General features: G+C 41.9%; 1 protein-coding gene across 1 annotated transcript in view; it reads right to left on the reverse strand.

Moving 5' to 3' along the window:
* Positions 1-16125, reverse strand: part of SH3GL2 (SH3 domain containing GRB2 like 2, endophilin A1) — an 803888-nt gene that overhangs the window by 85921 nt on the left and 701842 nt on the right. The window contains exon 6 of the mRNA XM_078675974.1: positions 2923-3081. Within this exon, the coding sequence (XP_078532100.1) occupies positions 2923-3081 (159 nt within the window). The remainder of the gene's footprint in view (positions 1-2922; positions 3082-16125) is intronic.

A 16125-nucleotide genomic window follows, 5' to 3' on the forward strand; every position in this document is an offset into this window, starting at 1 on the left:
CAAGACACTAGAATTGTAATATTTGTCTCATTGTGACGGCTCTTATTTGGTCCATTGCTTTTCTCAACTACAGTTTGCCCTCAAGGTTTAGCACTGGAATCTCCTCACAACCTCCCTTGGTGAAACCATTTGCTGATTAGGTGTCTCATATCACTTCTGATGATGAAAATCATACTGTATTCTACGTCCCTTCCTTCATGAATCCATCTTTCCTCACAAAAAGTTCCAACTTCACTGGATTAAGGCACCAAATGACCCTCTGATCACTGCCGCTACAGGAGTTTAACTCAGAAATAATTTATTTTCCAACCACTCCTGCCCTCACTACAGCCTTTCTTGTTTTACACATTTAATTAACCTTCCACTCCCCTCCAAAAATTCTAGCTGCTCCTGGTAGTGAGGTAATACAATAGTGGGGTTATGATGAAGTGGATGGTAGCATTAGGGATACTGCAGTGCTGTGGTTAACTTTGACAATGCAGTGCTGGGGTGAAATTGTTGCATGGTTGGGCGGTAATGCAGTGGAGGAGTAAGAAAGCAGTGCTTGGTTTTCGTTAAATGTTGGAGAGGGCGCGGTAAGGCGATGCCAGGAGAATTGTATTGCAATGGGCGATGGTGAAAGTGTGGCAGAAGAGGTAGTTGTTAACAGGCATATGGACTAGCCACAAAACCAGGAGCGGCCCTTGCAGGTAAGAGTGGTGAGTCGGGCGGAGAAGGAGGGGGATTTCGACAGACAACAAGGGAAATGATGTATTAAATTTTTCCTCATGGTCGTCTGTCGAATCCCCTCCTCCCCTCCCTCACCCCTACCCAGCCCCACTTCTCTTACCTGCACGGGCCACTCCTGCACAAAAGCCACTTTTTTTCTATCAGTCTCAACGTTCAGTCCTAACATGCCCATCATACTGTTTAGTTGCAGGATCTAATTCCACCAATCAGTAAGTGACAATGCAATGGAACAATGAAAAGCCAAAAAAGAAATAAAGCCGTTCAGAAGATTTTGTAGATGGAGAACTTCTGTGAAAGAGAAAACATTTCCTAGCCAACCTAGTAAAATGAAAGGTGTTTGAAAACTACATATACAATATGCCTGACCAGTTCTATCCCAGCAACAAAAGCATTTTTTAACAATGTGCCCTTATCAAATTATGTACAATGTGATATAATAGTAAGCTTGTATGATTTTGCAGATATTTTGATTTTAGCATCACGTGCTTCACGTACATCCTTCATTACTTGCGTCACTTAACAATGAAGTGTACATGTGTGTTGTTGTGATAAGTAAGGGTTTATGGGCGCAGTGTGGTCGGGTGTCAAAACCTGACTGTGTCTGGATGAGTAAGGGAAACGTTTTAGTTGTACTTAGCAAAATTTAAATGTGATAACTATAGGACGTGATTAATGCAAATCAGTATTGTACACATTAATCACAATTTTTCACTGAACATCTTGCCTCTCTTTACTTGTCAGAGCCATTCTTTGCAGCTAGGTCAAGTTTGTCTAAAAAATTGCCACCCAGGTTTCCCTCGTTAAAATCTACTTTATAGGAACAAACATTCTGCAATAAAAGAACAGGAAAGGCATTTTCTGATATTATTTGTGGTCAGGATAGAAGCTTTGGCAAGTCACATCACACACACTCTCCAAGCTTTAGTTGCTACTGAATCAAAATATGTATCTGTTTATATTCACTTCGCAGGTGGTAATTGTGGCATTGATAGTTTGAGTGGGACACGGACAGAAAATAGGCACCAAAATTATAGTGACCCCCCATTAGCGAATAATATAGCTATAAACTGGCCCACATTTGTAAAGCAGGGCAGTTTTGAACTTAGAAAGACAAGCTGGATGTGTGCTTTGCAAGATATGGGAAACTGCACGGATGTGTGCTTACTGCAGGGAATGATTGTGGTAATACAGCATACACACTAGCTGTTAGACCGGCCCTTATGGCACTGCCAGATTGCTCCATAGACAAGTCCGACCCTGTCAACAGTATTTAGACAACTCGACAGCTACTATTTGTACAGTATATGTGCTTTCTCTTTGCATCTCGATTGCTTATTGGAAGGGCCACTAGAACGATATAAGTCTATGGAAATAATACTTTTGGGTTTACCACACTTGTCACCTGGCCCATCATCAGTTGCACACTTGGAAGAGGTCACCAAAAATATTTACAACTCAAATGGGTCAAAAGGTATTAGAAAACAAGCACGACTTGTGGGACCACACATTAACAAAGCATTTGTAAAGGATAACTGGTCAGCTTTAAGTTGTTGAAATATTACTGCACAGATTGTGCAGCAGTATACCAGAAAGTTCCAGTGGCCCTGCCTATTATCATGTTACATGTTTGTCATTGTAAATAAGAACCTATATCAGGCAATGTGTATGTATTTTTGCTGAACTTGACTTATCAAATGAATGGCTCCTTTTCATAACCTTTTGCCTCCTGGTTAGGCAACAAGTTAAGTAGGAAAGAATTTTCTTCAACAGTTTGTATCGGTATATTTAATTTTCCTAACTACATGCATTTTTTTCTTGGGCAAAGCCTACTTACTAACCAATGTCACATTAGGGTTATACTAGTGCTTATACAAAACAAAGTCTATTCCCATGAATGAATTGAAAAAGCTCTCAACACGCTCAGTTGTGAAGAAGAGGAGCACTTGGCTTTCCACCCTGCACTTGGAAGCCTTTTTCCTCCTCAACATTGCCACAAATAATATCCGAAGTTGAGACAGTGTGGTGGCGTTTATTAACAAAGAGGTGAAGATTCTCATTGCTTCAAGATATACATAGCGGGGGGAAATCAGTGCTAGCCCAGTCCATGTCTTGTTTTGGCAACTCTCTATAAACCAAGAAACCCCAACTGATAATTGTATATATGTTCTTAGCAAGAAAAAGAAATGTCCTTACATCCATCTGCAAGAGGTTGAACATGCTTGATTCAGCAATTTCTTTGGATTCATCAAACTTCTCCAGGGCTTGCCGGATCTCCTCATCTCCCACCTTGCCTTGCCTTTTCTTCTTGTAATCAAAGTCTAGACGCCGGCCCTCCATCTTCTTTATATGATGCTGAAAGATATAATTTCAGATTATATTTAAATATCAACCCATTCTGGTATTGTGTCATAACCTCAGTGGGCATTGGCAATCATCAACCAAGCCTCTGGTGTTGTACAGTGAGCTCCACTTCATTCCTCAGATGAAAAGCCACCAATGTGAGATGGACCATGGGATAAGTGGTGTCTCCGGCGTTCTGTCAGGATTGTAACCATGGACCAACACAGAGGAAACTGCCTTTTTTGCCTGCAAGTGGTTCAAATCATGCCTTGTGTGACTGAAAGATTGGTGCAGGATTAATGTGGTGAAAAATTATTTGGGTAGGGGCGGGCTTTGTAGAGATAAATCCATCCATAAATTTGCCACACTCATAGACAAACAGGCAAGCCAGTTATTTTAAAGCCACAGAAATACTCTAGACATTGGAAATGCATTTTATATTTAAAAAAAAATACAGGTTCAAGACAAACTGAAAATAAATGTGAACATTATTATTCAGCTGGAAGTTGACAAAATTATGCTCCCTCCAACTTTTCGCTATGAGGAGATGGGTGATTTGAATAAAACAGAGGTTCAGGAAAGTCTGTGATCCATTTTACACTCAATGAAATGATGGCCACAATTGCTCATATGGGCACTATGCGCCATATGTACTGTAAGGATACACTTGCATATAAAGTGAAAACATTTTGTGATTAGAAACCGACTAAGCATCGTGTAAGCATTATATATGAGTAAGCGGAACACACTTTTGAAGCTGTTGCATTGGTGTAATCACCCACTTAAGTTGTGATGGAGAGTCCAAAGGGTTCAGGACAGCTTTTAATAATCTGTTTCCAACAAATACTTAACGAAGAGTGCAAGGAGTCTGAAGTAGCTGCAAGGAGATATTCTTTGTGTTATTGAAAAGTCTTCAAATTCCAGTCCTGATTTTGATTGCAGTCTGCCTGCACACTGACAGGCCGTCTGTGGCGGTCTGACCGCCTACAGCCTTTCAGTCAGAGCACTGCATTTCATTGCTGGCGGTCGGACCCATAGCAGGCAGAGTCCAGATCACCGCCTCTGAATTGATCTCAGATTCTGATGGTGCGGCGGTCGGAGTCGTGGCCCTGAATGGAGGCGGTGCCTAGATAAGCACCAAGTCGGGATTTGGATATCTGTTTCTGACAGCCTGCTCATCGCAGAAACACGGCCATGTGCAGGCTGTCAGAAAGAGATATTGGGGTCCTCAAACAGGCCCCGTCCCTCATGGGTCACTGCTAAGTGACCCTAGGGCACATGTAGTTCTACTCACCTCCATGCACCATGCACCACATGATACATGGCAAATGGTCCATGGACATGAAGGAAGTGCTCCTTTTCACTGCAACTTGTGCTGCGGTCCTTTTCCTGAGCCGCAGAACAAGCCGCCTTGAAGAGGAGCATTCTCTGACCACCAGCCCGGCGGTCGCATCCTGATGCAGCGGTCGGACCACCGACTGCTTGTCAGGCAACCTCCTGACCAACTGACCACTATCGAAACAGGCCCACTATAGCTAAATTAGGTATGTCTTAGCAATCATTAAAGCTCACATTTGAACTTTACCTTAAAGTAACACAATTAGATTAGATTTAGTCCTGGGAACCCCTCAGCGACTTGACTTCAGTACTACAAAACTAAATTACTAAATAGATTTTCCTTTGAGTTCAATTTGGATTCACTTTCTGTTGATATACCAGCAAACCACATATTTAAGGCCTAATTACGATATCAGTCGGAAAGACTCCGAAACGGCATTCAGATTCTCCTAAACCGATTTGGAACCAATGTTTCTGACCGACTCAAATATTTCCGACCGACCAATTACGATGTAAAGTTAACCGTTCGGTCAGTCCGAATCAGTTCCGACCAGAATTTGGAGACTCTGAGTCAGTCGAAGCCAAATCATACATCTCTATGGACTGCGTTTCCGACCGACACATTACGATGTCACATTAGGACAGCCTGTCCAAAGCAGTCTGTCCAATACAAACTAGCTGTCAGAATCTGACTTTATGGGCATGTAGCAGGCCCCCCTCACTCAGAGGCCTCCGGTTGGGGCCCATGGGGGTACCCTTGAAAACCATGCACAGTGTGGCAGGCTCGATGGGGTGCCTGCAACAGGGTGCAAGGTTTTCCGCAACCTTCCTATTTTTCAATGGAAGACTGTGTTGTCGATTGGAACACAGGCTCCAATTGAAGTCAATGGAAGTCCGACCAACATTTTTCGTAATCGGCCAGTCGTACTTGCCAATCCTGAGTCAGTCAGAACAGACTCATGAAAGGAGATGGTCGGAAGAGTTTCCAACCAACATCATAATTTGGCTCGTGGTGTGGTTGCAAGCTCCCATTTCTCAAAGGGAACTTGTGCGGCAGGGGGAAACTGTCCGCAGCACTAGCTCCCATTGAGAAATGAGAGTTTGTGGAAATCCCTGCACTGAATAGTAGACACCTCATGGAGCCTGCCACACCGTGCAGGTATTTTCAGGGGCACCATAGGTGCTTCCTAGGCCCACAACCGTAGGCTGCGAGGGGATGGGGGATCCTGCTAGGAGCCCCCAAAGTTACTTTCTGACAGCCTTTCCATGTTGGATAGGCCGACATGGAAAGGCTGTCGGAAACCGACATCATAATCCCAATTGAGGAAATGCCCTAATTAAGGCATTATGATAGGTTTCCGACTGACCAACAGGCTCCTTGAGCTCGTCGGAACACCGTCGGATTGACCTGCCGGTTTACACTCAAACTGCCAAATTCCTACTCTTACTTAGGTTGGATTGGGAATAGTACATCTCACCAATCCAAAATCCAATACTTTTGCTTATATTGGTGTGGGAATAATACATCTAATCCCTTTAAATGCCAACACTTCACCTACTGTTGAGCAGGATGTTGGACCAGGAAAAGTAAATCTGGCCTCTTCAAAGTCAAATACTATCAATGAAGTTCCTTAGTTTAAAGTGGGAATAGAAAATGTAACCCTCAAAAGTCTGATGCTTTCTCTACTGTCCCTTAGATAGGACTGGGAATAGTAAAGCTGACTCACCCAAAAGCCCAATGCTTTACCTATTGTTGCTTGGACTGGCATGGGAGTAGTACATGTTATGCTTCTAAAGTGGATAACTTTCTCTACTCTAAGTGAGAGTGGTACATTTTGTTGCTCCAAATTTATATATATTTTTAATGTTTTTGTTGTTTTACTTTGTTTTTGGTTTAATTTCTTTTCCAATGAATGTATTTGTTTGTTGGATATTTATTTCAAATTACATAGGTTTATTCCTTTGGATTTAGAATGTATTCATTTTTTCCTCTTTTTTACGGGAGATGTATTTATTTTTAATAATTGTTCTAGTTTTTTATATTAGTGTTTATATTAGTGTTTTTGAATTATGGTTATGTTTTTATTTTAATTGTTGTTATTTAATTTGTTTTGTTTTAATATCCTCTGTAATTTTAAGTTAGAGTTATTATAATCTAATATCTGTATTTTTTTATTGAGTAATGAGTTTTGATAACATTTTTTAAAGTATTTTTAATTATGTAATAATTAAAGTATTTTTAATTATGTAATAATTATATTGTATAACTAATTGTTTTCAGTTTTTTTGTATACATGTATATTATATGTTTTGAATTTTTACACATCTTTAAGTTATCAGTATATATTTTTGTAAAAAGATTTCAATTTTATATAGTTCATTAAAAAAATTATTTTAAAATGCAATTCATTTTAAAGTTTTGTATTTTTTTTAAATATATGACCCCTATTTTGATGTCATATGTTACATACATATACAGTCAGTTACTTTTAAAATTATATATTTACCCATATCATCTAGATATTTAGCATTACAATATTTAATAGGCAATATGGTTGTAGGTTACATTGTCTGTATGCAACCTCCATATTTAGAAGCACAATAGTTTTTACAGCATTATTTGTCTCTCACAATATTTGTACAACAATATTATGTCATAGAAGCGGTGTTGTGGAGGAGGGCATGATCAGAGAACTCTGACCCTCCTGCACAACACCGCTTCTATGACATAATATTGTTGTAAAAATATTGTGAGAGACAAAGCAATTTGGCACAGCTGCCAGGTGTACTGATGTCACAGAAAGATGTATTACAAACAAATGAAATGCATTTCATAGAACAGTGATCTCCTAGAATTCAACAACCTGAACAGGCACCTAAGAATTGGGTATAGACGAATAGCTACATTTAGAAGGACATTTACTCTTGAGCACAGGTCTATTCTCTAATATAACCAGAGGACAGAAAAAAGGGGAAGATGACCAAACTACTCTTTTTTTAATCCTTGACAGAAGAAAATATCCAATTCAGGTCCTTCCTAGAACAGAAATGATGGACAGTCGAGGCGTGCAGTGCAAAGAGAGGGCCTCATGAATATTACTCAAAACACCAAGTCACGGAGGGGCAAAGTGATCTCTCACCTGGTTCACTCACATGTACAATGATTGGCAGCAGAGAAGCATTCACGTCACTCCCTTACTAGGTTAAGGTTCCCCTCCTGGGTCCAGGGAAATACCCAGAACTCAAACCATAATAATATGCACACAAATGAAAAGGTGTGATGGCAACTGAGAGCTGCTCAGATGCCTATTTTCTCGGCAGATAGGACAGACAACCAGGTAGCCATCTGGAGAGTCTGGCCCAATATGGATGAATACTGGACATACAAGTCACAGCCTTGCTGGACAAGAAAGTGGAATCCAGGAACTCAAACAGAATAGTTCTAATGGGACATCTGGGTAGTTTGTGATAATCCTTCTAAGCAAAGCGTAACCTACACTTGAAGGATGGAAAGAACGTATTGTAGAGAAGTGACACGGAGAAAAAGAGGACAAGAGTAGGACTGCTATTAGCAAAAGTCAAGGAAGAAAGGAAGCCTAGAGAAGGACCTGGGCAATACGTTTCTCCAGACCTCTTGAGGAGATCCAGGGCTTGATATCACTTTAATAGAGGAGACAACAGTATCGCCTCGAAGGTGGAGGGGGCACATTATGACTATTAGCCAGAACAGGAGAAAAGGAGGAGCAATGTCATGACACTGATTACAAAGCTGGCCCAAAACAGAGTAAGTTAAGTGGCATGGGAAAAAGGTGGGGGTCAGAAAGGGACTGAAAGTGGGGAAAGTGAATAATTCCCCACAGAGCAAGGTCCCGGCTGACAATAGGGAGGTTCAATATAACAAAGACAACTGTCACCAATTATCACCTGGAATATGGAGGGAGGGAGACTGCACCTGAATTATGAAAGTTTCAAAAGAAAAATTCCTTTATTGAGTGGCTACTGTAGCTATGAAAGCAGGCGTATGCTGCAATTGCTAACTGCAGAGTGCCATATCAAAAAAGTCAGAGCCTGCCGTGGCAGAGGGGTCTGTAGATAAAGGTGACATAGTGGCAAGTGGCAAAAGAATTGTGCAGGAAATGGCTAAAGTTGCAACACTTTACTTGTGTCTGTCCACTGCTGTGGCAAATTAAAGAGAATGGTTTAGCACATTTGGGGATACAAGAACCTATCCTGGGGGAAAAAACTAACAACAAAACAGGTGCAAAACACATACCTGACTTGAAGACACTGTATGCAATCATGACACATCATTTTAGATAAGATGCCATAGTTAGAGTATAGGTCACAGACGTATCGAGTAGACACATTTCATAATAAGAGTAAGAGGGGTGATGGTTCAAGAGGGATGATGATTCAAGAAGGGCGATGGTTCAAAGTCAAAACCTTGCAGGCTTTGACTTTGCCCTTTGGAGTAGCCCCTCCTCATTCATTGGGACTAGCATGCAGGTTTGCATCAGGCAATGAGATGTGGGGGAAGCCATGCAGGGTGGGGCTGGTCACTGACCCCAAAGCAGGGCCATCAATGTCAAAATAACTACAAGAATGATGGAATTTTAGGAATCCAACTGAAACACACAATTTTTAAATTGCTGCAGAACAAGATTCCCTTTAGCTATGAGTGAGGTACATACCAAGACATATAGGTGTTTGTGAAGGAGCCTAGTCAAATGCATCATTGGTTAACTTAAAATGTTATAGGATTTCCCTGTGGGCTCGTAGTGGGCAGAATTAGGTGCTGGCCAGTTCTAAGGCTTGTAGCTCTTAAATTCATTACTGGGGTATGCGTTAAATCAAAATACATGTAGTCTTTATACCCGCATCAATGATGATTGGCAATGTAAGGGAAGGAGAAGTTGGGTTGGCTATTAACAAGTTATGGGAAGCCAATAGGTACATCTGAGCAGCCACGATGGTTCCGGTAGAGGCACCAACAGTGAGCTGCTGAGAAAGTGGATGAAAATATTAAGCGGATACTTCAGAATGTAATGAAGAGTCCTAATGTCCTTCTTATGGCCCTTTCTCTTGTTTTCTTCTTAAGCCCCAACACCAGAGGTAGCAAAGACCTATACCTGGAATAGCAGCACCTCCTGATACCCCTAAATGAAGCTTCTCCTGTATTCTTATACAGTGGCTTGTGAAAACCAATCCTCCAAAGCAGTGCTCAAAGACAACAAGATATGTGCTCAGAAATCATTTTAAAGGATACAATACTTTATTTTTGTTTTTTGGACTCTTTTTATTCAACAGTTCCTCAGTGTACATCAAATGACAAAGACATTTGCAATCTATGGTACCTATCAAGACACTGAGGTACATTATCCATTTCTATGCAATAATGGGCAGCATTACGAGGCACAGACAGACAACATCACTAAAGTTTATTGAACGAGTTGTTGCGATGGTCCACCCACCCCCCTTGTACCTTTCCGGTCAATTCTCTAAGCGTCTCTATACAGGCTCCACTTTCCCCATACTTTTTTGAATTTCCAAGGGCAGCTCCTGCTGCGATGGATCACCTTTTCCACCTGTTGGCACCAATCCAGGTGATCCTTCCTCTTCCGGACACTCGGGAGTCTACTCCCTCACCACGCCCTTGCAATATTTCTTTTATCCACTCCTGCTGCCAGCTCTAACAACATTTTGGAAGACCTTGGACAAACGTTCTCTCCTGTTATGCATAGCCACAACTTTCTGACAACTAGTGGGACTGTGATACCAGTGACTTTAGTCTTGACTTGTACAACTCCCTTCCAATCGCATTGGATCGCATGGACCTCCCATAGTATATGAAAAAAAGAGCCAATCATTCCACATTGTCTTGCACACATGGCTGTATCACTCTGGACCAATCGGTGTAGTAGGGACCTAGAATAATAGGATCTGGCAGTATTCTCAGCTGGATCATATGAAAGCGAGCCTGTATAGTAATTTCTGTCGGGGTTCTAATGGTTTCAAACCAGTTGTTGTCCTCGAAAAGCCCCACATCTCCCTCCCAGGTCTTCCTCAAAGAAAGCAGTGGATCAGGAGAGCTGTTAATTATTTTCTGTCAATGAAAGTGCTTTCAGTGGCACTGGATCTTGTAACAAGCGGTCCTCCAGCAGGGAGGACTCTGGCAATTGTTCCCCTGAAGCGTTTGACCAAGCTTCAAATATTTAAACTGTTCCGGTTCCCCAAGATCGTAGTCCTGTTGCAATTCTACAAAGTAAGTAGTGTGGCCCCTCTCCACACATCCCCTAAACACTCAATACCTATCAGACTCCATATACAGAAGCCCTTTAGGTTGTCACCTTTACGTAAAAGTTCACTGTCCATTAGCAGAGCCCTGTTTGTCAACTAGCCATCCCAAATATTTATTAGCATCTCTCCAATCCTTAGCAACCAACCATTTGAGTATGTAACACCAGAATTCCTGCCTGTTGCTTAGTATACAAGATTGATGGGTAGTCCTGATCCCCCACCGTGATTTAAACCCTTCAAAACGCCGGGTCCTCTATGCCACCAAATATGCAGTCATTCGCTACAGTCAACTGTGCCACCCAATAATAAATCTGAATCTCCGGGATTGCCACCCCACCCCTTCGCATATCCCCTGATAGAGCTTAGCAAGGGAAATCTTAGAAATACTCCCATCCCACAACAGCTTACGCAGTTCACTATTCACCTTGCGAAAGAATTCTGGTGGGGTATTTTGTAGAACATATATCATGCAGAGGAGGGTCCTTATTTTGAAGAGCACCACTCTACCCATTAGAGAGACCGGGAGTGCCCTCCATCGTGCTATTTCCTCACCCACATACCATAACTGACAGAGCAGCTTACGCTCTATATACTCCTCGGCATCCCTGGTCACGTATATGTCCAAATATAGAAATCCCCCTGTTACCACTGGGGCCCCACATGTAGGCGGCAGAGCCAACCACCTTCCAGCAAGGGAAAAAATGAGAGACTTATCCCAATTTATCTTACAGTGGATGAAATACACTCTCAGTCACTTTTTTTTTTTTTTTTTACAAAAGTAGGGAAGATCTGAGTTTCAGCCTATTCGTACAAAAATACACCAGTTCATTTGTTATCATTCTCTCACATGGCCATCATTTCAAGTGTGTCACTTGTACAGTACTTTAGCAGCAGGAAGCCCTCAATGCTGGCAGTGGAAAGAAGGCATCAATATACGGAGTTCTAACTCCTTAGAAAGCAAGATTCTGTATTTTGTTAGGTCATATCTGATCTTCACACCAGCAACAATGAGCTTTTTCAAAATGCCCGGCATACCTCCTGTTAGGTCTCTTCCTTTAGATGAAATGTGTCAGAAAAGGTAGAGATAGACAGCTATTCTGAAATGTTTTTGTGCCTGTCCACCCACATACAGACTATTAATAACAAGTAAGCAAACAGCAACTCCACAGTTCAGAGCTGTCAATTTCTAACTTCTAACACACATAAGCACAGATCACTTTTTGTAAATCACACTGAAATCCTAACAGAGCTGGAAAGTAAATTATTCACTGCTGTCCACTACCTGGCCCATCTAACGGTTAAACAAATTTACACAATCAACACAGAAGAAAGCCATGCAAATACTACCAATTACACCACAGCAAATAAAAAGGCTAGGGTCCATAAAAGACTATGAATCAAATATCAACCAACACCTTATGCACCATACACTTGCAAGGCATTTAAAATAGGGCAAATAAGCATCGCCTCCATGACACCATAAATGATGCTACAAATTCAAGGAACAATTGCAATCCACAAGACACTCATAAAATGACCCTAAATACTTCATGTCTCTCACCAGAATATTTTCAATACCTAATTTCCTTCATTAGTGAAAAGAACACTTCTATAAGAGAACATGTTGTGCTACCCTCCACACCTGCTCTTTCTGGTTACATTTACATGGATTGGCCAGAGCTCCTCCTACTGTAGTAAGACACTGCCTCCGGAATTGGAGGTCATCAGCATGTTTAATCCTTTAACAAATTCTCACCTCTAAATATCATCTGCACCAGGACTCAAACTAAACACTAACTTCTCCTGCTCCCTTCATTACCTGCCTGATGGTTGACTCCCTTCTACCAGTTTAGTCAACCATAATCCCAAGCATACATCTTGTGAACAATCAAGTACTGACATATTCCAGGCCTAGTCTGCATCCCAAAGGCTATGAAGAGAGTACTGTTCATTCAAATCTCTCCGTACTCTAAGACTAACAACTTGCTAAGGGCCTGATTAAGACTTTGGTGATGCGGCACCAGGTCTGCCCGCCCGCACCGCCAAACACGTGATTAGACTGCCCCCAAGATTAGGAGTTTCCTCATTTCAGGTTGGCTTGCTTTTGACGTTCCCATGGCGGTGCCTCTAAGAATGGACACCACAATAAAAATGCCAAAAACAGTTCCTTGGCGGCATGGACTGAAAAAACACATGCAGTGCAGGAACTGGGGCGCATTGCAATCAAGGATTACCCTACAGTGGTCTAAACTGGTCATAAACTCAGAAACGGCCTTACAAATTCAGTACCGAAACTATCTGGTGATGTCTCCTCGTCATATTCAGTATTCAAGGAATGGGTAAATGTTGAGCCAGATGACTTAATCCCTCTAAAATCCAGCAAGAACCCCGACCTCACGGAAAGAAGCCCAGGGGTTTTTGACAAAATTAATTAAATTAATTAAAGAATGTAAAAGAATTAAATGAAGTAGAGGGCAGGCTACAATGACACCTTTAAACTTAACTACAAAAGAAACCTTGGGAAATCATGCCCTCAGGAAAGACCGGATGGATGATTTTGCGGAAAGGATTGATAACTCCTTTAAATCCTTGAAGGAACTTTAGAATTTAATTAATTCCTTTTTAAAACCCGTCAACTCAGGAGAAGGCCCTACTTCCTCGAGGTCCACTGTGAGCTATTAGCCAATCATTTCCTTGGGAAAGCAAGGCTCATTTACGAGGGATTTTAACAGTCATCACACCACAAAAATAGGACCAACGAGAAGACCATATCTGACAACACAAAGGTTGAACTTTCCGGTTTCCCACAGATTAGAAAGGAGGACATTTTAACTATAGCAAAAATGGTTAAAACAGGCTTCCCACTTGACCCTGCACCCCTAGTCGTGCTCCAGAAACGGGGCTGGGGGGTCATTCTCTCAACACCTACTGACATATACAACTCAGCCTTGGATAGCTGTAGTGTGCCAGATGCATGGAAGCACGCTATCATCCAACGCTTATTAAAGGAACCTTCCTTGGACTCTGAGCTGGTCGAAAATTATAGACCTATCTCCCTCCTTCGAGGAATCAGTAAAATTCTGGAAAAAAATAATACATAGCCATTTCTCAGTATATCTGCAATCCAAGAATATACTACAACCTACTGAAAAGGGGTTTCAACCAAGTTGTAACACTGAAACACTGCTCCTGGGTGCCACGGAGAAGCTTAAAAAAGTCTTCGACCAATGTGATCAGCTGCACTCATTCTACACGACGTTTCATTGCAGCATTTGACATGGTCTTCTACCCTACTTTGAAGACTGCAAGAGGTCAATATCACAGGAAGCACATTAAAATGGCACTCTTCTTTTTTAAGCAATAGAAGTTTTCAAGTCACAGAGGGGCCATCTCTTTCTGTGACAACCACTTAAAATGTGGGGTGCCCAGGGCCCCACAATTTTCAATTTGTACATCCGTCCTTTGTCAGATATCCTCTGCTCCCTAAGCTTTACTATAGTGTCTTATGTCGACAATAGACAGATCATTGTCTCCCTTACGCTCAACACAGGTTCCATCTCACAAAAATTAAACAGTGACAAAGCAGAGGTTTTGGTGGTCGGCAACAACCCATTGCTTTAGCGACCAGCTATGCTGGCCCTCTTCCCTGGGAGACTGTCCGTTCCCAAGCCAGATGTGAAAAGTCTGGGTGTCACACTGGAGAGTAAACTTACAATGGCTATCCAAACAAAGACGATGGCATCCAGCTGCTTTGACTCCTAGGAGCTCTCAGGAAGATGCTTATATGGCTACCAATTGCAGTTCCCAGAACAGTGGTTCAAGGTTTAATACTATACCGCCTTGACTACGGCAACTCTCTCTACTTGGGTAGTCCGCTCTCTGTCACTAAACTTCAGGTTATACAGAGCATTGCGGCCTGAACACTATTGTGCATCCTCAAATTTCATTCAGGTTTCTTGCCACGCTTCATAGCTGCAGATAAGCAAGATGATTCATTTTAAAGCACTCTGCATAGGTCACCATGCAAGGCATATACTAGGTCCCCGCATCCTTCATCATCTGATCAGTCCATATCATGCCAACAGAGAGGTAAGATCTGGTAACCAGAGTCTTCTTTTTGTTCCCAGAGTAAAAAGAGACAGTTGCTCAGGCTGCTCTTTTGCCTATTTTGCCCCCCAAACCCAGATACACTTTACTGCTAACCCTTAGAAGGAACGACAATCTACTCAGCTTTGGTAAACAACTCAAAATTCTTCTGTTTGTTTAAGCTCTTTGTATTCAAGTCAACTAGACTCCGGCGCTGGGAAGCCCATCCAGGTAGCCATGCACTTAACAAACCCTTTCAATTGAATGATTGCTGGTCATGCAAGCTGAAGGCCTAACAAGACCCTATCATCAGTTGTTTCTAATGTATACATGGTTCAGTTTGCCAAGTCTTGGATGTTCATAATTTCAGTCACACCCTGAATATGGAAAAGTAATGGTAGAAGCAGGCTTTCCTTCACCTTTAATTATGGAAAATTAATCTTATGAAAGCTGTTGAACTGTCCAATCTTCATCCATTGTGAAATTGAACTCACATGGCCCATCAATGGATTTCCTGGAGCAGGATGTTCCATAGGCAAGAAATCCTTTAGGAGAGAAATCCTGAGGCTGAAACTCCTCCGTGCTCAGGTAGGGGCAGAGGAGTAAAAAGTACGCAAGAGCTTGAGGATAGGGGAGGAGAAGCAGCCCGAAGCACGGGATTGCTCTTGGCATGAGTGGCCATGATGGTGTACAGCTCCCAGCTGGTGGGACAACTGCAGGAAATCGAACGGGTGATGTAATACAATGCAGCAGATGAGCCAGCTCCGGGATTTAGAACTTTTCCTGTGGGATGCGGCTGCCCTGATTGCAATGAGAATAGTTTCCACTTCAGCAAAGTGGTGGTAAACTGCCTGCTTTCAGTTTTTGTACCCTACGTAGCTTACACAAAATAATATTAATGCAGCCATCTGTCCCAACTTTGCAAGTTTGCACCCAATCTGCCAGGGTTGACAGCTGAATGAAAATCCAGCACTTTTTAATGCCCAATTGGCTCTACTTCTACCGTTTGAAAATGCTTCATGTGGCCAGATTCAATAAACTTACACCCACACAAAAGGTACACAGGTGACACGGACATCTAGTTCACACCTCAAGTCAAAGCAGTCATCAAACACACTCTCCATTACCTATGTGACCTACAATGTAATCTCTGGGACTGATTCACAAAGGTAAACTTACACTTTAGTTTGCTATTCACAAAGGGATTTACAAGTAGTATTTTTCAGAGTGTAGAGTCTCTGCACATAAAAAAGACAAATTTTGCTATTTTTGTGAAGAAGGCCCTTTCTTTTGCACCCAACCCCCCAAACACACACACAACAAAAAGCTGTATTA

The sequence above is a fragment of the Lissotriton helveticus genome, chromosome 2_1, assembly GCF_964261635.1.
Source record: "Lissotriton helveticus chromosome 2_1, aLisHel1.1, whole genome shotgun sequence".
Lineage (NCBI taxonomy): Eukaryota > Metazoa > Chordata > Amphibia > Caudata > Salamandridae > Lissotriton > Lissotriton helveticus.